This window comes from Zosterops lateralis, assembly GCF_965231275.1.
Source record: "Zosterops lateralis genome assembly, chromosome: 2".
Classification (NCBI taxonomy): domain Eukaryota; kingdom Metazoa; phylum Chordata; class Aves; order Passeriformes; family Zosteropidae; genus Zosterops; species Zosterops lateralis.
The window spans coordinates 8,361,686-8,387,224 of NC_139763.1; the positions used below are offsets into that span (position 1 = coordinate 8,361,686).

The following is a 25,539-nucleotide window of genomic DNA, read 5'->3' on the forward strand; positions in this document are numbered from 1 at the left end:
TTTGAAAAGACAGGAGTCTGTAAAGGAAGGCAAAAGCCTCCTGTGAAGTGGGAAAGGTAAACCCCCTCCCTCCCTCCGAATTACCACAATTTCAAAATAAAAAAAAACAGCTCTCAGGCAAAGGTATGGGAATAATAGTTATTTACTAGAAAAAACTAAAATAGAAAAAAAAGAACAACAAATGTAATTAGTACAAACAAAACTACTGATACAGTCAGAAAACCTGACACCCTGAGGAGTCAGGGTGTTGGTAAAAGTCCAGTTGGATGGTGGCTGTGCCTCCTGCAGTGGCAGATGAAATGCTGCTGAAGCAGAGATCCTGTAGAAGGGTATAGTTCTCTGTGAAGGTCTGGTGATAGAGTAGATGGGCCTGGTCCTCCTCTGGGAATCCAGCAGGGAAGAAGCTGCTTCTCTGGGAATCCAGCGAAGATGGCTGCTCCTCTGGGAATCCAGTGAAGAAAAAACTGGGGCCGATGGCTTAGACCAAGCTTATTTTATGCAGGTAGGAATGCTTGGTTCCTCCTTCTGGGTGGAGCATCTCACAATGGGATGATGTACCTTATCAGTCATGCAGTGAGTCACTTAATGGCCCATTAGCAGGAGACATCTCCCCGGAGGGAGACATTGTTCTTGGAAGAGATAAGATAACTGCCCCCCACCTCCAACAGATGGCAAATAGAATACATTCTTATCTCACAAATCCAGGACATCAACCTACTTGTGGGACAAGGATGAGGGCATTGAATTATAGAGAGGAAAAATAGTTGTTCTGAGCTGATCCACAGCTCTGGCTTAGAAATGTTAGCCAGTGTCAGATGGGAACATGTTTTAGATGTCCAAAAAGCCATTCCCAATAGCAGCCACAGATCTTGTGGTTTTCCAGGTAACAAATAGTGATCCTGTTAAAGGTTTCCTCAAGATAGAAAATAGGGAAAGAGGCTTTTTTGAGCCCTGCAAATACTCAGACAAGGAGCAGGATCAAGGTGAGGTTTTGGGGGGCTTTGGTTTGAAACTAAGTTTTAATTCTTTGTTATTTTTCCAGGTTTGAGTGTTCCGCAGGTTGCCTTTGAGTCTGCAGATGTTTTTGTTTTTTTAACTGAGTTTAGAAAGGCTGCAGGGAAACAAGCTCTGATGATAAACTGCTGAGACAAAACAAAGCTCCATAAAACCAGAAGCTGTTTTTCTTTACGAGCTGCAGTTTGTCTTAAGGCATGTGCTCAGTTTCATCTGTCGGTTGAAAGTTACTCTGGTTCACAAGCATTTTAAAGCAAAATCTTCCATATGAGAAATAGACTACTAGGAGAATATTTGGGTCGTTTTGATCAGGTCTGTGATTAGTCTGTTGAACGTGTCACTTCAGAAATTGTGCTACCCTGCCCATTTCAGCTCAAGTGGTTATAGTTGTTCCCCTGGCCCAAATTTTCCATCTCCCACAGAATTTCAGAGGTTTTTAAGGTAAGAATGCATTTCAATAAATTAACGCGTAATTGAAATGTATTAACCATATGTAGCATCGAGGTTGTAATTACCGAGCTGTGACTGCGTGTAACCCCATAATAGCGATGTAATTGAGACTTTCACATATAGATTAAATCATGCTGACTTCAAATAGGCGACGCTTTTCCGGAGGTGCTCCAGCAGCCGCCGGGGGGTTTTGCTGCTCAGCGGGTGGATCATTATTTTGGGGAATATTTTTAAGGCTGAACTTTGGCTCCGGGAGCATCGCACGCCCGGGAAGCAGGTGCTGAGCTGCCCCCTCCCCGCGTACTCCCAGCTCCTCACGTTCCTGCAGAGCGGTAATTAATTCTTTGGGAAATGACCCCGAGTGGAGGGTCCAGCAGGAAGCGAGCGGCCGCTGCTCGAGGAGATAAGGGATGCTGAGCGGGGAAGGGTGTGCACGGCAGCACGGATACAGCAGCTTCAGCCTGGGCAGCTTCAATCCCTGCCCTAGAAAAGGATTCCGGAGGCGCAGCCCCTGGAGCAGTTGGCTGCAGAGCTCCTGCTCACAGCCAGTGCTGCGAGAGAACGTGTCCCTGCTGTGCGGGATGGGGCTCCCATCGTGGGCAGCCTGTCGTGGGCTGGTTTTACTCCTGCTGTGATTCCCCAGCTCCACACGTGCCTTTGGAAGGCGTCACTGAGGCTCCAACTCTCAGAGACTCTTGGAGAGCAGCGGCTGGAGCTTGTCAGAAATTAGGAAATAGGGGGTGTGAATGCTGCAGGTGGGAAGGGGGTTGCTGACATCCCTGCCCTGTGCTGGGGCAGGCAGTTCCCCGGGCTCAGGGGAGCCAGGCAAGAAAGGGTCTGAAAACTCCCGATGGGTCCAAACCCGGACATTCAGATCCCTTTGAGTTTCCTTGGGACTCAGCCCTGTGGTGACTTAATGGAGAGAGAGGCAGCCTCGATCCAGTTGTCTGAAAAGCAACTTTAATTATATGAAAACAACAAAGAAGAAGGCATCCACTGTAGGAGAGTGAACTGGACCAAGGCAGTAACAAGAGGCAAAAAGCACCGTCCTGGGTCAGACAGAGGCATTTCTGCACCCAGTGTGGGTGGGGAGTTAAGGTGGGGTCTGAGAGAAGGGTCCAGTAGGGGAGAACGATTAAAAATATTAAAAGTCCTGCACCAAAAATTAACCTATGATGACACAGAGAATAAGGAACCACATTCTAGTAACATTTGCATACTTGAACATGTGAATAAGCTTCTTGCTTATTGCATTTTGAACAGTTTCCCAAGGCATTTTTCCAGAGTTCTCTTCTTCCCCGGGGAAACCACCTCTTACAGGCATCCCCTCCCTCCCCTCTGCCATTCCTGGGGATGTGCCTCCCTACGGATGTCCAACCCCTCTCAGGTTCGCTGCAGATCAGAAACAGACGAGGAGTCCTACTCACCCTGGGGAAACCTGCCCATGGCTGTGAAGCCCTCAAACCTCCACATTGTCACTACCTGGTGTGTGTGGGCAGGGGACCCCCGGGCCAGGACCAGCTCCCAGCCTGCCCAGGGCCCTCCTGGTGCTCCCTCAGCAGCACAAGGCTCCTTCCTGCATCTTTATTTTTGGGGCTTCCTCCGTGAGGAGTATGCTGTTGAAAGCAGCTGGCAAGCTGGCAAAGCAGCATTTAAAAGAGACAGAGAAAAGCACTCCTGTCCTTTGGAGCTGGTTTTGCAGCAGAAGGAGGGAGGGGGTGGCTGGGGGGCTGCAGGCCAGGCTGGGCCTTGCTGTGCTTTCAGCAGATCTCTGCAATGTTGGTCCCAAAAAGCAGGGAAGAGGCAGCCTGGCACAGGGCTGGGAGCTCTGCTGGTGCCTCTGGTGCTGCTCTGTGCATGAGCTGCCACCTTGCTGCTTGAGGTTACAGAGGAGAGGATAGGACTGTTTTAGTTGGAGAGGACCTACAAGGATCTTTTAGTCCAACTGCCTGACCAATTTAGGGCTGAGCAAAATTTAAATCACATTGTTAAGAGCATAATCCAAATGCCTCTGGAACACTGGCAGGCTTGGGGTATCGACCACCTCTTCAGGAAGCCTGTTCCAGTGTTTGACCATCCTCTCAGTAAAGAAATGCCTCCTGATGTCCAGTCTAAATATCTCCTGACAGTACAGGTTTGAACCATTCCCACGCATCCTGACCCTGGATCCCAGGGAGAAGAGCTCAACACCTCCCTGTCCATTTCCCCTCCTCAGGAAACTGCAGGGAGCAAGGAGGTCACCTCTCAGCCTCCTCTTCTCCAAAGGAGACATGCCCAGAGTCCCCAACCACTCCTCCCAGGACATTCCTTCCACCCTTTTCACCAGCTTTGTTGCCCTCCTCTGGACACATTCAAACAGATGGGCCCAGCAGAGTGCAGTGGGAAAAATCACTGCTGGCACCTCACAGTGCCATGTCTGGTGCACCCTGGGATGGGCTCTGCTCTCCTGGCTGCTGGAGCAGCACTGACCCCTGCCCTGATCCCTTTCTGCAGGGCTGCCCCCAGCCACTCCTCTCCCCTTTGTACTTGTGAGGCCTCTGCTTGTGACGTGCTGAGATGTTGTAGGAACTCGTCGTGGTTTCCACACCCAGCTGGGAACCCACACTGTTCACTGTGCATGTGCCCCCACAGAAGCTACTCCACAACCTGACACTGGGATTATCACACACTCCTGCTGTAGAGTAAGAGCCAACACTTTGACTTGCTGATCTGTGTAAACATCAGCCAGCAGGACAGACACATCTTGTTTGTTTACATCTGTGCTTTGTCCTCCCATCAAAGGGTGGACAAGGACAAGGCAAAGAGAAGAGGTGTTTGTGTACATGTGCCATCAACGATCCTGAAAAAACCAAAAGAAAAAATGGACGTATGCTTTAACTACTTGGACAGCCTGTAAAGCTGGCTGATACCTAGGGATTTAGCCATGTGAAAAAGCTGTTTTGATAACTGCTCTGTGAGAACTGAAGTGCAACTTCAAATACTATTGAGACATCCTCCCCTCACACTGAAGCAGCTGGCTGAGCCTAGCTCAGTCCTGCTTGGCTGTCACCTCAGTGCCCAGAGGAGAGCTGCCAGTTCCAAGCTGAGACTTAACCTGTGTTTGAACCCAGCTCTACCCTTTCCACCTGCTCTACACTCAGAGTTCAAGTTTTCCAGCTCAGCTCTCCTCTCAGTTAAGGTGTCAGGACACCACACCAGAAGCTGCTGAGTGGCTCTCCCAGCAGCACCATCCCAGCAGCTGCTGCTGTGGAGAAACACCCCTTGTTTCTTGTGTTCTCCACCATCACAGAGCTCCAGCAGCCAGGCAGGAGTCGGCTGGGAACTCAAACTCAGACCTTGGCTTTTGCCAGGCGACTCGTGGCACCCACAGTGGTCCCACTGTTTAGTTTTCTGCTTGGCAGGATACTCCAAAGGGTGGTTTGTGTTTGGGTGTGTTTTCCTGTGTGTGCTAGATGAAGTGGGCCAGGTATGGGGACTTGGGCTTCTGTGCAGAAGCTGCAGGACAGCAAGATCCCTGACTCCGTGTGGGACTGCTCCAGTGAGATCTCTGCAAGCTGAATCTTCTCAGGGTGGTTGTGGAAGTGTTTGGGTGTGAGTCAGTCAGGGGGCCACACTGGGTCCTGTCCCTCTGACTTTGCAGTTTAGGCACAGTCCCTCCCTTTCACAAAGCTCCACAATGAATGTACAGGTGTAATATGCACATTCAGGGTAGCTCTGGATGCTTGGAAACAATAAATTCCTTATGATTTCTGTGGCCTGGAATGAATTTATCTTGGGAGAAACTTTTGGCCTGGGTAGTGCCTTCCCTTTCATAGTATCTCACAGATAGGAACCAGGGCAATCTTTGGAAATAAATTAATTCTTTTCTATGCTCTAGGTGCCCAGATCCATCCATAGTTGGTCATAGCCAACTTGAATTCATTTTAGATTTGAAAACACACTTGGTAGCTGTGGAATCAGGTTTGTGAGTTGCTTTTCTTGACACACTTTTGCATTTGTTTTTCTGCTTTGTTTTTGTTGCAGATGGGTGCCTTAAAAAAACCCAGAGTTTGCCTACACACCTCCTGCCTCTTGCTCGCTGCACAGCTTGGCACAGCGTGGTACCATCCATGTGCAACTCTTACCCAAGAGTCAGCTGCTCAAACAGGGAAAGATTTCTGAAGATTTTCAGGGATAATGTTGAAGGAATCAACCTTTTATTCAAACACACTGTTGCTTGCAGCATGCAAATAGCACATCCTGGGCGTCCTGGAAGAGGATTATTCCAGGTTGTTTCGTTTATTTCAAACCCCAGTGGCACTCATGGTGGTGTAGTGACTGCAGACAGAGTTTGCTGAGGCCCAGGTGACCCATCAGCCATGTGGGTTTTGTTGTGCAGATTTACTTGGCTTGTGGGCAGATGAAAGTTTTTGGGCCAGTTTGGTGGAGCGCAGCAGCTCTCCTCTATCCTTTTAACTTTTAGGGCTACAGACATCAGCAGAAAGTCACAGAGGTGACCCTGACCAGAGTATTTCCCAAGAGTCTTTCCTTTCACAACACACAGCTCTGTACAGCCCCACACTGTGCAGGGTGTCTGTGGGCAGCGGTGCCAGAGCTGAGCTCAGCACAGTCTTGGCCCTGCAGGGGCACTGCTGCAGCCCTTCCTTCTCTCTGGGGGACTGGAGACCTCAGTGAACTGCAGTGTTCCTCAGAAATGAGAGTTTCTTCTTCCTTATGGCCAGAGGGATTTGGGAGGGAGACATGAGATTCACTGTGTGCAGTACAGAAGGTGCCACTGCTTGAACAGCTATTAAAAAAAAAAAAATACAACAAGGGGTTCTGCTTTGCATTCCATAAGAAACGTAGGACTGGCAGTGCCCTCCTGTGTCTCCAAACCCAGATCCAGTACAAATCTGCTGTAAACTGCTGTTTATAAAATTGGCAGGCTCTGTCTTAATTACAAGCTTTTGCCTAAACTCCCAAGTCCTCCCTGTATCCCCAGGGAGGGAGGCTGGTGGAGATTCTCACTGCTCTGAGCTTTGTGGTGCACTACAGAGATTAAGTCAGCCACAGAAAGCTGTGAGTATGAGGTGATATTTGTAAGAATCCAAGCCAAAACCTGCCCTTTTCAAATCTCTTTTCAGTCCCTTTGGGCAGAGTTAGGATCAGAGGCAGCTGCTCTTAAGTTCTGATTTTTAGAAGCATCTTGCTTCTTTCTTTGTCACAAAGAGCAACAACAAAATCCACAGAGCCACAGCTCTTCCAAAGACTGATCTTAAAGTTAACGAGGAATGGAGGGAGCAGAGGGAGGAGAGCAGCAGGGACTGGCCCAGAGTCCTGCAGAGGGCCTGAGAGAGGGACAGCCCCTGGTTGCTTCTTCCCTCCTTACCTGTGGCCTCTCTCCCAGCCCTGGTGCTGGGACATCCTCCCTGCAACTGAGAGGGAGCCAGAAAATCCTTCCTGCATCGTTTTCCTTTGGTGTTTTCCATACCTTCATTTTTAAGGAGAGAGATCAAAGTTTTACTCTGGTTTCTCTTTGCTTTTCCAAATTTTCATCTCCATCTGAATTGCACAGGCATTCAAATAAATAAATAAAAGTAACCTCCTCTATCTCATCCCAAACCTTTGCCAGGGTGTCCCATGTTGTGAATGCTGGGTCAGCCTAGTTCAGTGGCAGAGGGCAGATTAAAGCTGATGAAATGAAGATCACCTGAGCTGTGCAAGAACAGGCCAGCCCTGGATAATTCATTCACGTATCCTCCTGAGTGAGGGATGTCCTGAGGAACAATGTCCTATGTAATGGTCTCATCCATTTGTGCTACTCCAACGCTTGCAAGAGATGCAGTTTATAAAGGACTTTTTGAAGGATTGGAGTGCAGAGGCTACAATGCTTTGAAAAACAGAAACATGACCAAAGCCAAATTTTAAGAGACCAGAGAGGAAGAGCTTGAGGAGAAAAAAAATTGGAGTTAAAGATGCAAATGTGTTTATTTTCCAGCTAAGATTAAGCTGCATGTTACAGGGAAATTCGTAACGGAATTTGTCAGTATTTAAAGACTTCCACTTTTTAGATTTTTTTCCCCCTCTGCCAAATAGTTAATTTAGGCTACAGTAACCAATTACTCCTACACAGTGCTGGAAATGATGGCAAGTAGGACTTGTTTCACCACTTCCAACAATCTGAATATTTCAGCAGCAGCAGAATTTTTAACGAATCAAGTCTGTGGCATGAAATTGGCCAAACACAGGGTGGAAAGAAGAAATAAAGGTGATGCATGTGCTGATGAATTCTTGGGGACCTCTGAGTTAACAGAAAAAAAAATCAGAAAAAAAAAAAAATCAAACAAAGAAACAAAACCAAAACAAGAATAATAAAAAATAAAACCAAACCAAAAAAAAAAAAAAAAAAAAAAAAAAAAAAAAAAAAAAAAAAAAGGCAGAGGAGGAAGTAAACTGCAGACTGGTTGAGACTGGTTGTTGTGCTTTTTCAGTCTGGACAGTCTGTCCCAGACAGGAAGCTGGTCTCATGACAGGATCATAACTCCAACTGTGACATGTCAGAGCTGCTTTCCAGAGCGATGTTCCCGAGATGGAGTGGTTTGTCTGGCCATTTTAGTTTGTTTGTCACCAGGAGCACAGGAGACTCCAGCTCTGCCCTGGGATTGCTGTGGGGACAGACTTGGAGGGAGCACTGCCCTGAAATCACTTTCTAAAATTTCAGGCTTTGCACTGCTGGGTGGAAGTTTTCTGAGTCCCAGGGAGGTGTGAGGAGTCAGCCTCTCTGACTCCCTCTGTCTCCCCTTTAGTGCTGATTTTTCCATTCCCTTGGATAAAACATGGTAGTTAAGGGACAAAGGTGAAATTAAAGTGACCCTTGTACTGCAGGTTGGCTCTGAGGCTGTTACACTCCAAGAGTACTCTTTGTGTTCTGCTTATTTTCCTAATTCACTTGTGCTTGTTTTTGATGGATTATTTTGTTTTCCTCCAGAAGTAACACACATCAAAGACAGCTTCTGGTCAGCATCACCTTTGGGATGATAGTGGTATAGGGAGAGTTTTCCTGCAGATGTTTTTCCAGGACATCTTTTTTTAGGTGGACGCATTCCTATTTATCTTCTGAGTTTATAAATCCTCATTTTTACAAAATATTGAGCATAGTGGTTTTGTGGGGTTTTTTAAAAATCTCCTTTAAAATATGGAAAGAGCTTAAAAATATTTTCACTTTTTATTAAAAGTACTGTTTTTAATGGGGAGAGGAAGCTTCTCCCAAGGTTTCATCTGTAAAGAACAATGCAACACTGTGTGTGTGCATGCGAACATGCAGGAAGGAGATCAAAACTATTTCAAATACAGAGAAAACTTATCTTAGTTTGTACTTTTTCCAGTTAAGCCTCCTCACCCCATCTGCTTCTCTGCATAACTGACAGCTGATTGCACTTCCTATTTCTAGCCTGTTTTCCTGTCAGGTTATCCAGAGCTGCTACTGTTCGGGTGCCACCAGGCTTCCCAGGGGAACACGACCCCATTCAGCCATGGAGCAGAGCCTCCCTGCCCCCAAGGCATCCACCACAGCCTAGGACACAGCTCCCAGGAGATTTCCAGAGGGGAGAACTGCACATTCACCAGTGATGCAGACGTGGTTCAGACTCATCTTTTTCCAAAGGAGTCAGAGGTGCTCTGGAGTTGGCAGCTCTGGCTGCCTCTTGGCTCTGCAGCCTGCAGAAAAGTTGGGATGGGCCCATGTAAAATAATTGGTACAGCTGTTTTTATGTCGTGTTTCCTTTTTTTTTCTTTTTTTTTTTTTTTTTTTTTTTTTTTTTTTTTTTAATTTTCTACAGCAGAGACTGAAAGTGACAGAAATAGTTAAGAGCTGTTTTTTTCTTTCCAAGCAGATGCTGTACCACAGTCAAGATTTTGATGGATCACCTGCTGTAGGGTGTGGTTGGAGCTCCCATTTAGCTCTCTCGTCTCCAAATGCTCTGACTGATCACTCAGGTATTGCAGCAGACTTTTTTTTTTTTTAATATCAATTGGTTGGGCACTTGGGCCATGCCATTGTAAAGAAGTATTTAAAATACAGGGGTTGATCAAGTGAGTAGATTGGCAGCACTGAAGTCTGTGACTTTACAGTGCTGGCCATCAGCTACCAGCTAAAATACTCAGAATTTATTTATCTTAGCCACTGCTTCTATGTCCTTAATGAAAAGCATATGCTCACTAGATTAAGGACATGTAAATTTGTTGTCACAAATTCATGCTCTGGAGCATAATTAAGTGGAATTTGACTGCCTTTGTAATTTTGTGCAACCATCAATTTTGTTCCCCTTATGAAACATTTTAAACATTTTATGATGTGTATTCTTGCCAAGAACTGAGCTATGTATTTTTGTTGATGTTGGGTGACATCAACAACAATACTAAATTTGATTGCCAGAGTCCTTTAGAGTGAATCCATCCTTCAGCAACAGAGGAACCACTGTAAGCTCTGAAGGCACACTAGCAAGGCAAGTCCCTATTTAGGGATGGGATTTATATTCCAGGTGCTGTCCTCAACCTCTGTAGAGTACAGATACAGTACATGCCTTTTTGACCTATTCTAGAAAATAATTCCTGAGAGTTGTTACAGAGATCCAGGAGAATCTCTACACTTGCAGAGCACTGGAAGTCCCATGCAATTCCTGGTTTTAGACAGCCCCAACTCCTGCCTGCCACACACAGACACCATCTGTAGCAGCTGCTTTTCCAGAGTTCAGGTAGGAGAGGGCACTGGAGCATACTGTGGATGTTTGGCTTTGTGCCACCCATCAGTTTCTGCTCTGTTTATTTGAGAGGAATGTGGCCACCTAGGCTTTCTGTCCCCTGTCCCTCAGCCTGGGCAGGCAGGACACATTGCACAAGTCTGGGCAGAAACATCAGGGTGGTGATTTCACACCATGAGTGGCAAGAGCCCTTTGGAGTTCAGTTCCTCCACAGCAATGCTCTGCACTAGTGGCACAACAGGACAGGAAATAAAACTTCTGGGTTCTCCTTTTTTTTCAAGTTTCTTTTGTTCTGGCAGATTTGGAATCTGATAGTTGCACTTTTGTCTTCCTTGATCTGGCTCCTTTTTTGTCCTGCAATACTTGTGTGGAAATGTTCTCCCTGCTTCTACAAAGATGAAAATTCCCAAGAATATGGTTCAGGGCCTGCAGAGGGGAAAATAAAATATGCAGGAGAGTCCCAAAGCCCCATATTTTTTTAGAGAACATTTGTGACTTTTAGCTCAAAGCACCCATTTCACCATAGCCAAAAAATGTTTCAGTATAGGATTCAGAATGTCATTGTTTTGGAGAGTTTTTGTTTTGAGAGATGCTTATCTCCTTAACTAGACCCTGGCAGTTTGCTTCTTAGATCCACGAAGGGTGACCTATAAATCTCAGCAATCACTTGCCAGGTTGCTCAACATTTGCATTTCAACGTTATTTCTTCATTTCCACTTCCTTTTTTTAGATGTAACATTGACACATTTCAGATCTGCTTTAGGCTTCCCTTGGCTGTGTGTTGCTACAGCTGCAAGAACTCCGAAAGTCACTGTTCCTGCCACAGAGAAGTCTGAAAGTCTATGCAGGCACAAAGGTTGATTATACCTTCCTCTGCCAGGTTTAGGCTTCGTGGCATTATCTAGAAAAAGCAACATACTGACTGTTCAAAGAACCCTTTATTTTATGGCTTAGTTTCTCTTTTTAACCTAAGTATCAAAAGCAACACTCAGTCTTCAGTTCTGACTCAGGATTCTCCCCTTCAGAGATTTCAGCACTTCTTGAGAACAGCTTAGGTACACCCCAAGCCAAATAGTGAACAACACAAGACCAAGGTCTGAAGAAGACCCAATCAAATAAACATCACCCTTTGTGCCAGAGGCCAAACCGCCCAAAGAAAAGCTCTTTTTTCAGATCACATCACTACTCCTGCAGTAGTTGCATCTCAAATCCCACTGACAGCACTCTGTGGAGCCTGTCCCAGCCTGCTGAAAGCTGCCAAATACTGCAAAACAGCCCTCCTGCCCTTCTCACTTTGTGCACACAGGATCCCAATACCAGCTGTTATTTTCCTTGCATCCCCCTCCTGCCTTGGCTTCTCCCTGTTGTCTTCCTTCACAGAACTTCACCTGACAGTTTCACTGCTCTGTGCATAAAACCTATGATTTCTGCCATATCACATAAATCCCTTTACAATTTATATTCTTGGGGTGATTTAAATAGAACAGTCAAGAGCAGGTCTATAAGTGTTGATGGCACTTTCATTCTAATTAACTTAATTCCAAGTATGAAAAGGCTATTCCTGGCTCAGTGATCAGAATTGTAATTGCCTGTTTGACTAGCAGTTATGGACCAATATTGTTGCATAATAAAGTGTGTCTGGCTTTCCTAATCCAAACTAAAGTACAAGGGCTGTGGAGTGGTTCAAAATGCAGCCTGTGCTGCACAAAGCATTTGGTATTTAAGACACAGCACACATGACAGTGCTCAAAAGCACCTTTAGTAGCAGCTGTAGGCCTACAGCCCAAGAGAAGGAACAAATGTGGTACTAACAGAAGTGGGAATTGCAATTTGCCCTTCAAAGTAGTCTAAGACCAGCTTTAAAATTAGAGCCTACACCAGCAGCTGGAAGAGAGCTGACAGGCAGAGAGCATCCCAATGGCAGGTCCTGCATTTAAACAAACTCTACACTGCCAACTTCACACTGACTAAAATACAACTATTAAATACTTACCATTAATTACACAATCCCTTTAAACCAGTTCCTGTAAAATTCTGTACCAGTAGCTGAAGTGGACTGCTAATCTGATCAAACCTCTGCATCCACTGTTAGAGATGACAGAATTGTTATTTAGATACTGTGCTGGAAATACTTAGATACTGTATCAGCAGTAAATCTAATCATAATCATTGCCATAATGACTGTGTCCTACTTCTCACACCTGGTCGGGAACCTTCCCTTGACTATTCTGTCATGGTGTGTTACAGAATGTTCAATAATTACAGTCCTGTCAGAGAAACTGCCAGTGCAACTCTTCTTTTCTGGTATCAATCATCCAGATTAACTTTAAATGCCATTAAAAGTAATTTCTAGTGATTTTAACATACACTACACTGGATTTCTTGGACTCAGGCAAACCTGCCATTTGCTCATTTCAACCTGAATCACCGTCCAGGATCTCCAAGACATGAACAACTTCAATGCCATCAATTTAGACACTCCCAGTAAATGAGACTAATTCAGCGAGAACATCTTTTCTGGAAGTGGAATAATTATCTCCTAACAGCAGGGAAAGTTCAGCACATTAGAGGGCAGAATGATAAAAAAGTAGTTTCCATTCATGCTGCTCTAAGTCTGGAAGAGCTTCTTTTACAAGAGCAAATGAGTTTCTAAGAAGGAGGTAGTTCTAAAAGAGACCCAAGCCAGAGATCAACCACTTGTCTTAACTACACTCACCATCTGCTTTAGGAAAATCCACACAAGACCATTTTTATTTGGAAGCACAGTTTAAACTGCTGCAGGCTTAGGGCCACTGTCACACATCAGATGCTGCCACACCTGCCCCAGTCAGCTGAACAAATCCTAAACCGAAGTAGCCACATCTACAAAGCCAGAAGGAAAAAATGCATTCCAGAACAACTGTTCTTTGTTTTATTGAATGGTTGAAGCAGGACTATAATCCAGGTATACTTAAATCAAGGGTTGGTCCACTCTTATCATCCAAGAGAACTGATTTTTTTATAATAATAACATCAACACAAATGGAAGGAACATGAAGCATCATAACAGGAACTTTCAACTGTATGTGACATTAGACCATGACCAGACTGGTGCTACTTCAGGATTTACAGACTGCACTGTACAGACCAGCCACACCAGTGTTATTCACCATGACAGTTCTGGGGTGATCCTTCTGTGTATAGCTACACCCCTGAGCCATCAACATGAGATCAAAATGCCATTTGTGCTACTAAACTCTTAGAAATACTTCTGTATTTAGTATTTTACTGAAGAATATTTACTTTCCTCTCTCAAGTTACATACAGCCATTATAAATATTTACATTAAACATTTACAGCTGGTTCATAATATACAACATAACGATTTAGCTATTTAATTTTTAAACCTTCTAGTGTAAAAGTTTCAAACAACATGTTGCTATCGTGATTTCAATTTATCTGGTTTGCACAGGCAGTACAGGGCATTTCAAAAACTCATGTTACATGATAAAAAAAATGGAATGATGTCACTTTAATAACAATTACTCCAAGGAGTGTTGTTTTGGTTTTTTTAAACAAGAAGATTTCAACTTCTAAATCCCATCTGGAGCTACTACTAACATTTAAAATAGTCTTGAAAGGGGAAAAAAATACTTAGAAATAAATACACCTTTAAAAAACTTCCACAATTAACCATGTCATAATATTTCTCTTCCACAGAGGCTCAAGGAGACCTTGCTTTTCATCATCTTCCTGTGCTGAAACACGGTGCAGCTCAATCCATTCTTATCTTCTGATTTGTCATCCTATAAATAATGCTGTCATAGCCAGGATCCATGTTCCAGAGGTTGTAGGAGATAACTATCACAGCTAAAGCAAGACCTATCATCATCCACAGAACAATGTTGAAGATTACAGAGTAGTCGGAGTTATATGGATAGGCAAGGTTATATGGGTTTTCTTTTGTACTCTGCAATAAAGAAAATATTTATTACTTTAAAATGAGCTTGCACACCAAATATCTTGACTCCATCCAAAGTCTGAGCAACCTAAATAAAAGGGATGCACATTTTTCTAGACAAATCTGATGCAAAGGCACAGAATGCAAAAAAGTGATTAAGTGAGTGGCATCAGAGGAATCCAAAAGAAGGTGGTGACAGGAAAATGAAATCCAAAGTGCAGAACAACCCAGGTGACAGCACAGGCTGGGGACTGAGCAGCTGGGGAGCTGCAGAGAGGGACTGGAGCTCCTGGTGGACACGGGGAACAGGAGCCAGGAGTGTCAGCTAGCTCCAACAGAAGCATTCCAGTGTCCCTGGAAGGACACAGGACAACTGCAACCTGGACTGTGTCTGCACTCCTGCCAAGGAAATCCTGTTCTCCCACAGCTGAGAGGCAAGACTTACACGCACTGGGGAGACAACACAGAAAGGCAAATTCTAACAAGGCATAAGTGAAAAAGTTTTCTCCATTAAAGTGGTTAATGCTTTGGAGTAAGAGAGGCTGTGGGACTTCCAGGGATGGACTTTTCAAGAACTTGGCTGGACAAGAACCCGAGCAACTTGATCTAGCTCCTAAATTAGTCCTGTTTTGAGCAGTAGTTTGGACTGGATGACCTCCAGAGCCCTCCTCAAGTGAAGTTACTGAATGACAAAGTGAAGACCAAGACAAGTAAGTAACCTGCACCCACACCTGACAGTACATAGTCAGTAATTTAGTTCTTAAAAAAAAGTTACACTCAGGTGAACTGATACACTTTGGATCACTTTTAATAAATGAGCTGTAGAAAAATGTGGCTCTACTACCTGTGAAGACTGGAGAATGGAGCGAGTCTTCCTTGAGAGGGGAGAGTTAAACTCCTTCACAGCCACCACCTCCACTACTGCATTCCCACCATACAGATTAAACATCTCGTCTGCAAACTGGAAAAGAAAAGGTGGTTTAATTAAAAGCCTAGACTGTAGCCAGGAATTAAACAGAGTTTTGTTAGCAAGAGGTAGTCAAAGCAAAAGATGTCAGCTTCAGGAGTAATTATGGAAAGCTGTAAAAGTTTACAGTATTTTAGAATTTCACTAAGTGCCAACCTTCCCGGGGTTTACAAGGCCTCTTTCAAACCCCCAGTCACTGCTCAGCAGAGTGTGGCTTATGCTGCTTTCTGGGCTGAAACTTACTCTTGTATCCCTCTTACAAAAGGCCCATCCCCACATCATTTCCTAATTGTGTGTCAGGTCCTAAATATAAAAATATTTAGGTTCTCAAACTCCCACTGGGTAAACCATGAACCTGAATATTTTAATCTGGTCCAAGTGCTAATATGTCTAATATTTAAATATATTGGTATAAGATCAAAGAACAATGCTTAGAGAAAACAAGTATTTGGCCTAACAAAGTGATGTTTTTGAATTTTTTCACCACGCTTTGGAAACTCTCAAAGGTGACTGATCTTAATAAAAATTTAACTAATGATTACATAAGACCTGCTGAAGAATTACTTTCTTGAGGACACTGATGAATGAACAGCAGTTCTTTTAAAGACTTAGTAATTTACATAGCTTTATGGGCAAGGGTAAACTAACCACTGCACCTTGGGATAAAGATATTTCCACATTTTCAAGAGCCTCTTTTTGTGAGACATTCTGGTACTTTCAAATGCAAAGCGTTTGTTTAAGAAAAACAAACATATCAAGTCATGTTGATACAAGGTTTCAATACACCCCTACTCCTTTATTCAAAATAACTAAACACATTGTAGAATCATGCCAACACTTTCCAGAGAGGCAATTTGCAACATTCAATTTTATAACTAAACAACAGCATTTAAAAACCAAACAACAAACACAAGCATAAGGCAAGCCAGCACTACTGAAGTTACATCTCACTTCTTTGTAGTTAAAATAAAAATTATTTTCTTAGTACTAATGAGTTTTGTTCATTAGGTAGACAATATACCTTCTGCAAAGAGTCCACAAGAATTTGAGAAGCATCCTTGAACTGCTGAGAGTCTTCCCCATATCGTTTTCCAACCTCTTCCAAACCAGACAGTTCCAGGGAATAAAGGTCTGGAGAGTGATCTTTGGCTAAGTGCTTGTGTCGAGACAGCTTTGGGACAACATTAAGGGCAGAAAGAAATTAATTCATACACAGGTTACTTTAAAAACATGTTGCACAAAATCAATTTACTTGGACTAATCCAGCCTCACTTTTTACAGTCATATTTCATAATTACGAAATTGAATTCTTGCCAACAACTAGAAGACGTCCGTAATTGTTTCTTTTTTTTAATTCTACAGAAGAAAGCAGATGATCATTATGTAGCATCTGTTTCTACCATGAGGTTACACACACATAATGGAGAGTGTACTAAAAAGAAATAGAACACTTATTGACATCAGAATATTTGTTCTGTAATTGCCATGAAAATAAAACTCAGAGAAAACAAAAACATGTAACTACAAGACTTAGATACTATCAACTCCTTGCCTGAAGCTGGACCTTGCAAAGCTCACTAGGTTGCAACTTCTACCTTGTGTTGTCCATGTACAAAAGCAGTTTATTTGAGAAATATCATCCAATGGTCAGAAAATCTAACCAATACAATCCAAATTATCTCAAAGGAGAGTAGTGATATTCTTGCATTTCTGCAGGTGAGAAGATGCAGCACTGATATTTGCCTGCACAAGACAACAGTCTCTGAAAACAAGGAATTTAATCCCATCTTCCCAACTATTAAACTGCAGCACTTCTAGCCTGCAAAACAAAACCAAGTTGTTCTACTTCATTTTCTCAAGAGCTTCATTTCTCTCCACTAGCCCTCTACCTAATGTGAATTTTTGAGATTTTCCATTACTCTTTCATTCACTTCAGTAGTTCAGGGCTGCAGCTTAAAGGGCACCCAGGAAAAGCCAAACCAAAATGAAACAGAAGGACCCACACACCACTGACCTACTAAAAACAAACCCTAAACCACAGCAACAAGACAGCAGCTTCTTAGTAAAAAGATCCTCAGAATTAAAAGCTCATCCCTCCATTGGAGCATTTCTACCACCATCACTATTCATGGCACAAAAGTCACTCCAGTCTTCTCAGATAAAGTGCTATTTTGAAGTAAAATGGTGGGCAGGGCAAAGAACATGTTCTTTACTACCATTATATTTCTCAAGTCACACACCAAAGAAAGCCCCAGCAAATTCTTCACTGAGCATTTCAGAATTCCCCCTGTTCTGACCAAACACAACAGAAAAGAAAACTACAGATGATTAAGGTTCTCATTCACAATTGCAGTGATGGAGCTGATACAAATAGAATGCATTATTTAAACTGAAGGAACCAGCTGATGACACTAGAATATATATCACTGGTTGCCAAGTACCCTTGCTATGGTTTCTCAACTTTAAAGATCTCTGAAGTTTGTGACACAATGCAGGGGGAAATGTTTCAAAACACCTTACCAGGCTTGTAATATCATGTAGGACTTGAAGTTCTGACAGAAAAAGCAAGTCAACCTGAGGGAAGAGGCAGAGACAGATATGAAAACCCGAGTTAAGGAAGTCTTGTTTTGTTGCAAGTATTTTGTAACAGTTGTCTGCCACAACATCAGAACATCCTAGAAGGAAGTAACTCTTTCAGTAAAGTTACTTAGAAAAAAAATGTTTGAACTTAATTAATTCAGTTAGAAAAAAATCAGGAATGGACTCTTAGGTAAAGAAAGAGGGAAGAAAAAGCAGGAAAGGAGAAAAGCACTAAAAAAGAAAAGCTAAATAAGACTATTAGGAGAAAAACCCATGGAAATTCCCAGAGAATAATGTATTTTTACCTCGTTGTTCCTGCTGAGGGAGCTGAGGGGGAGGGAGGTGAGGACGGAGCTGTCCTGGAAGAGGCGGTTCCGCAGCTGGCGCAGGGTGACCGAGAGATCCTCGAAGACGGCGTTGGCCTTGCCCACCATGTACACCCTCTGCAGGGACAGCAGCCTCTGGTGACTGACAGCACAGCCTCCTGCCCCCCTTGCCAGACACACACCAACAACCAACCCTGCTTCCAATCTCCAGCCCACAATTTCATGTCATCAACTGTCGCCCTGATTTTTCAGCCTTCTGGCATTTACATTCGGTACTGGAGTTCTCTCATGCATTGTAACATAAACAAAGAGTGATGTTTTGTAAATCATGCATTCCTTCCTGGGGGAGGGACAAATTGATGGACTTCTGGTTTGACCAGTGGAGTCAGAGAGGTGTCAAGCTTATCCCTCAATCGCTGGTCAAAGTCCAAACCCTATTTAAACCCAAAATAAACTTTCTTCTTTCTCGTCTCACAAGTGAGTGAGTGTCCTTCTTTCGTGTCTGTCTGGAGACAATCAGTTGGGTTTGCTCCGCCCACACAAAGTGGAAAGAGGTTTCCCTATCTGGGATATGTGGAACCAGGAGTGAAGCAATACTCACCTCCTCACTGGGGGCCAGCTGCAACACCACGGGCGTCTCCTCAGAAAACAGAGTGTGGATGGCATTGGCAACACTGTCCAGACTGAAAGGAACGGCCTGGAAAACAAAGTCTGGTCAGATTTTGGGTTAAACAGGGGCTATTGATCTTAACTACAAAAGAAAAGTAAAGGGTGTGCACATTTCCAAAGTGATAAGAAATAGGAACCTATTGTGCAAAACAAAACATCATCTGTGTATCTATGAACATATTTCATTCATTAATTATCAATTTTATTTATGCAGCACACACAATATATTCTGAAGAACTCCAAGGGACCATGAGTGTGAATTAAGAGGATCATTTAGGCTTAGACTATAGCCTTGTTTATCAGTAAAACAAGACCAACAAATATAGAAGCAGTGCAAAAGGGAAACGATCTCACTGCAAATGGAAAGTTATGAACCACAAAAAACTGATGGGTGAAAATATACCAGCAGAAAGACCAACTGCTGAAACAAAAAAAAGACACATATTTTAAAAATCTACTAAAAATAGAAGAAATGCTAGCACAGTATAGTGCCATTACTGGCAAGCTAATAGAACTGTTAGGCTTTTTAAACACTTACTTGTGGGTTTTATTAAAAAAAAAGACAAAGAATGGCACATTTCCATTCACTATTTAAAGTGTCCTATGACAGAAGAGGCAATGGCATAGATTTGGACCCAGGAAATTTTAACTTAAAACAAGAACGAAGTTTTTTTACTGTAAGGGTGGTCAAATACTGGCAGAGGTTGCCCAGAGGTCATGGAATATCCACTTGTAGAGATGCTCATATCCTGACTGAACACAGTGCTGGTCAGCCTGCTCTGGCTGATCCTGCTTGATCAGTGCTTTGGATGAGACCATTTCCAGAGTTCCCTTCCAACCTAAAGGATTTTCTGTTGCTGTAACAAGCCTGAGAAGCCTTAGCAAAGACAGACAACGGTAGGTAAATGTAATGTGTGTTGATTTCTTCTTGATATAATATTATGCAATGGTGTCTCTAAGTGCTGTATTTTACAGTCAAGTACTAGAGGAAAACTCAAAAGACCACTTAGAGGGTGATACAGTACAAAAAAATCAATCCATATAAAATGTTATCACACACTCGGCTGAAGCAAAAAACAGTTCTGATTTTGAAATATTAAGTTACTGTGGGAAGAAGGGGACTGGTACAAACATTAAAATCAGCTGTCTCTCAAGAAGAACATGTTTTGGTCAAAAAAAACATGTTGAACTGACCTGATCTCAAGGGCCTCCTGCCTTGTACAGAATCCTGACCAGATTACTGACCCACCAGTTCAGGGGATATGCAAACTTCAAGGGAAGCAGGAAGCAAGTGAACATCAGGGACTACAGCAGAGCAGAATCGTGCACTTGTCATTAGACCACAGGAGTCCCAGGAATCCCATGTGACAGTTCCAAATGCGGATACTCACATTCTCAATGGGGTAAGACAACCCTTTCACAGGCAGTTTGTCCACGCCCTTCACTGTCACCAGCACCGTGGCTTGAGGCCGGTGAAACAGATCCCCCACGGCCAGTCCAGGCCAGGGGAGGTCCTAGGACAAAACAGCGAAATAGAGTTGTAATTTCACAGGCAAACAGAAGTGTTCTTCCCACTATTAAAGCAAAACAACTTATTATCCTGTTAATGCCTCTCTGCAGGACAGCCTATTGGAAGTTTCATGGAGAAGTAAGTTAATACTTTCATCCTGAGTAATGCCAGTCAACCATGAAGTAACTGTTAGTTTGAAAGCTGCCAGTAACTTCATAGCAAAGTCTACACTAAAAAAATATTATATATAATGGGTACATGAGGAGCTATTTCCCATAATTAAATTATAAATAGTCTGTTTTTAATAAGTGCGGGCTGAACCTTAAAAAACCACTAACATCTTGATATTTCCAGCACAAGAAAGAAACAGGGTGGAAAGGAAGGGGAAGAGAGGATTGTGTCAATCACAACAGGCAACTAAACTTAAATGTACAAATTTGCACAGAAATATAAAAAGATTTTTAGTAGTTTACTACAATTACAAATCAGTAAGAGCACAGTGGAGGCTGACTGGTTTATTCAGGCACAAAATACAAATTCGTGTACCAGGAATAAAGGCAAACAGATTTTCCCATTTGTGTAAATGACATAACTGCCCTTTTAATTGAAAGCAAATTTAACTGCATTTTAGAATTAAATGTCATTGACATTATGATTTGTATCACCTCACAGAAACAAAGAAAAAACCCTTTGAAGCATCATCAGGGACAAAAATGGGGTTTGGTTTTGTTTTCCTTTAACAAGGGAAGAATACTGAATGACTCCTTCTGAGAATTCCCAATGCAATGCATTAAGAATTCCAAATTCTCTACAGTGGCCTTGCTGCACTGTCAGTTGATGTTCCTGGACTACAGCTTTGATGTGAGCTGCAAAAGAAGTTTCTGGGCCTGCAGTACTCTCCTTACGAGGGCTGGAAGCTGCCCACACAGTGGTCTCTGCCCCAGGGACAGCTTTCAGGAACTCTCAGTTCCAGGCCTGAACTAATAATTATTCAAACACTTCCTTCCCTGCCTGCTTCTAGGATTTGAATTATCAGTAACAGAGAACTACTTCTAAAGGATGCTACAGAGCCACCACAACAAATGAATCCCAAGCTGTGGCAAAGGCACAGAGTGAGTCCTGAAACAGTTTTTTCCATGATACCCATGACATATCTCTGGATGACCAGGATGCCAAATGGATGGAACAAGCCAAACTACACTGTTCTTCTGGGTGTCTTTATATGCAACACACAAAATACCATTCAATATATTGTTTTTTCCTGATAAAATAATCGAAATTTACTCATACAAGTTTGTTACTAATTTGATGACAAAAAAGCAGAATTAATTGACAGCAAGGTATTTTCAAATTCCAGAACACAGGCTAAGCAGCCTTGCATTCACACCAGCCTTATCAGACCTCTTCCCCAGCTGATGTATGGAAGAAATGAGAACTGGCTGCCCTCACCAGCACTGTGAGAATGCCTCAGCCTGCAGATTTCAGTATCTGGCTGCACACAGACACTGCCAAAGATATCTGGCTATTACACTTTCATCTGCTGCTTCAACAGCCACTCATCCTTGCTGAAGCCTAGCAAAAAAAATTCAGTACTAGATGGAATCAATCCAAGGGCTCCTGCTCACGTGCCCCACTTTAAATATTGCTAAAGTTATATTCCAATACTTAATGTGGAGAAATATTACCACAAATCATGTTTCCAAGGTTTTGGATTATTTCCTAAGTAACCAACATACTTGTTCTAACTCTGCTCAGCAGACAGGCTTGCTGACCTGACAAAAAATGCCTGCCTTGCTGAGCCATTTCTCAATTTTCAAATTACTGTAGGGCTCTCTCAGTGGCTCCAGAGATTCTCAGTTTGTGAGCATGGATGGGGGGATACAGCACACAGCTGGGTCTCAGAGGAACTGAGGAACAGCTCTGGAAAGCCTCTACAGGCTTCCTTCTACAGCTGGTGACTCAAATTAGCCAGCAAGCACAGCTTCTGGCTGCTCATATGACCCACAGAGCTCTGTCCTGGAAACCACCTCTGTCAAGTCATGCACTCCTCAAGACAAACAGGGCAATATTTTATATATTCCAGCATATGACAGGAAGATTTGCATCTCGAGTGAGCAGGTCTGCAGCTTTAGAGGTGTTTCACCAGCAAGGCCTGGAACGTACTTCTTCCACAGAAAAGCCCATGGTGAGTGCAGCGACGTCGGGGATCCGCTCGCCCGGAATGGGCCAACTTCCATCCCGGAAAACAACCGACTGAGGGGACCGTAAGACACTGAATTCACCACCACACACTCCTGAAAAACAGACAGAAAAAAGCTCTCAGAGTTCCTGCAATCTTTTTCCTCACACAACAGGGAAAAGACTGTATTTGAGCTTCCATTTCTTCTTCTTAACTCCCATGCTTATCAGTTTATGGAAAGCCAGGAATGAGAACTGATCATTTTAATGCTCTGGAATACAAAATAAGGTTTCTATACAGCAATGACTAAGAATTAACAGATCCATATTAACAAAAGTAGGACAATTATTCAAACAACAGCACAGTTCTGTGCAACAAGCTACAAGTAGTCTTACCGTTCAGACCTGGTAAACTGAAGTTTCAATGAAGCCAGGCAGACTCCAAAATCCTGTTAAGCTCACAAAGCACCAACACAGCTCTGTTTGCTTCCAGGCCTGCTTGGCACACCACCTCTGTCCCTGCAGGCAGCAGCCAGAGCCACTGAGCCCAGAGTCCAGTGGAACTCGTCAGTGCTGGTTTAAACCAGGCACTGCCAGGACAACCTGGCTCCTGCAGAGCAGCTCAGGTGTCCCTGCTCTGCCTCCTCCACCTCATGACACCCTGAGATGTTTGTCTTCCTTGGGTGCAGCTCTGCACCTGAGCTGTGGAACCACAAAACTGGGGGTTTGTTCACTCATCTGGGATCCCCCTTCACTCCCTTCCCCATTACCCTGAATAGTAAAGTTGACTAAAGGCTATTTCTAAACTGTTTTATGATGACAGTAATTTACTGCACAATAAAGTCAGAAAGGACTCCACAGAAATAAGAGAAGGGCTTGTTTCAACCTGGCTTCCTGTCTTAAAGTCACTTAGGCACAGCTGCAATACTGTATACATCAAAATTTATCTAAATAAATTTCAAAACTTATTTGGTACATCTAAGCAGCAACAAGCACAATGCAAAATCTCAGGCATAAGTTCCCCAATGTGCAATCTGAGTAGGTTGCCACCAGAAAACTGATCTGATACATGAAAATCAAGCAATAGAGTAACAACTATTTGCAGACCTGTATGTTCAAGTTCTGATTATACAATGAATCTGACAGCATATCCCAAAATTACATGAGTAAGGTAACTGTCTAAAGAAAACAGAAGTGTTTATTCATATGATCACTCAAAATTGGTTACCAATCCAAACAGTGATATACAATAGTTTCCCAGGGCATCTACAAATCTGAAGGCTATTTACAAAAACAATGCAATAGTAAACTGATGTGCTGTACAGCTAAAAACTTCCCTAATATTAATTTAACTAATGTGACCTTGAAGATGCTGTTCCAAAGCCTGGCTCATAATTATGCACACAAATGTTGACAGTAAATCTGAGCTGTGTTATGATAAATACACCAAAGGACAAAGTTCTGAGATGCAGGCTGGGGAGGAGGGCAAAAGGAAGGAAAGAGGCCAAACCAAGTGATATTCATGGAATAGATTAAAGAATTTATTTAAATTGATGTGTTCCTTGGGCGGCCTGCTATCAATTTTAATGGTGAATCAACCCACATTCTGAAGGGCAGAAATGTTTCCAGACCAATTTAAGTAAGAATTTATAAAATGGCTACAAATCCATAGGATTTCAGATGCTGCTCTCCACAAGGCTGTCACACAGTCACTTTATTTAGGACAAGCTGGCTTACTTAGGGCAGGATTGCTCAGGTGGATAAAATCAGAGCATTCACCCTTCACAACTGCATTTCCCTCACTAGACTTGATCAAGATTACACCGACTAAAACTAAATTTGAAGTTGGGAACATCAGCAGATTCCCTCTAATTGCCTAAGGAACAATTATCCTAATTCCTACCCTGCCAAAGTTGTACCTTGGGTTCTCAAAAGCCTTTGTGAACCTGGAGAGCAAAGGAACATTGACTGAGAAATATTTACAGGGCCTGGAAGTGCCATCACAAGCCTGACTCACAGAAGGTAACAGAGTGACCACAGAAACAGATCAGCAAAACGTGACAATGCATACAAAATATCAAAATTATGTGTGTCTATCACAGAATCATCCAATGCCTCACCCTAGCAGTGAAAAAAATTTTTTCTAGTATCTGATCTGAATCCCTCTGCCTCATCTTATGGAATTGGATTTTAATAAAATCTATACAGCATAAATTAATTTAATAAAATATTACATATAATTATACATATGCATTATAAAAAGATAAAACATATTGTCTAAATTTATATAATAATATAAATTTATATATAAATTTAGTGGTGTAATTATAAAAAGTAATTTCATAGAAATAATTTTATATAACGAATTTATATAATAAAATTAAAGAAACTAATAATTTAATATAAACCAGCCCTCGGAGTGAAAGGGACAGGATAAAAGGGTTCGAGCACGGTCTCTGGGGGTGGATGGGGGATGGGGGCAGGGAGCTGCAGCACAGTGACAGCCCCCCGCTCCAACCCCTCGGTCTTGACCCTGGCACCCACAGGCACAGACATCCCCCCTCACCTTCCCCCCTCCCCAGCACTGCGGCCCAGCCCCTTTCCCGCAATCGCCCCCTGCAGCGGCCAGGCGGCCCTCCCCGCTCCCCGCGGCGTTCCCCCGCACCGGCTCGTCCCCGCTCACCCACCGGCGACACAAACCGCTGCCACCAGCGCCGCCAGCCCCAGGGCCCGGCCGGCCCCGCCGCACCGCCCCATGTCCGCCATCAGCCACCGCCGGGCCGCGCCGCCGACAGACACACCGAGCGCCCCGCCCGCTGCCTGACGGACAGCCGTCACAGCCAACCAGCAGGTGGAATCCAAGACGGGTGGGCGGGACTCGGCGGAGTTGACCAATTGCCGCACCGCCCCTGTCACGGGGCTGAGCAGTCAGCTGTCCCGCTGGAGGCGGAGTCTTTGTTTGAGTGGCGCTCCCGTTTGGCCAATCAGATCGCGAGAGGTCTCTGCACCATTTTCCTCCCCGCACTGTAAACCCAGGGGGAGCGGTGAGGAAGCGGAGCCAACAAACAGCTGATTCAGCCAATCCGGAGCGCGAGTGGTAGGGGGCTTTGTTCCGCCCACGCCCGTCGGCCTGAGAGCGATGGGGCGGGACAAAGCTGTGATTGACA

At 43.7% G+C, this 25,539-nt stretch overlaps 1 protein-coding gene across 1 annotated transcript; it reads right to left on the minus strand.

Moving 5' to 3' along the window:
* Positions 1 to 13,758: 13,758 nt before the first annotated feature.
* ATP6AP2 (ATPase H+ transporting accessory protein 2) lies at positions 13,759 to 25,160 on the minus strand. The gene is made up of 9 exons (XM_083884865.1): positions 25,060 to 25,160; positions 22,358 to 22,488; positions 20,076 to 20,198; positions 18,617 to 18,712; positions 17,995 to 18,132; positions 17,630 to 17,683; positions 16,131 to 16,280; positions 14,987 to 15,103; positions 13,759 to 14,151 (listed from the first exon to the last, which is right to left on the minus strand). The coding sequence occupies exons 1-9, from the start codon at positions 25,136 to 25,138 to the stop codon at positions 13,957 to 13,959; spliced, it is 1,083 nt and encodes a 360-aa protein (XP_083740991.1). The 5' UTR covers positions 25,139 to 25,160; the 3' UTR covers positions 13,759 to 13,956.
* Between the last annotated feature and the right edge of the window lie 379 nt (positions 25,161 to 25,539).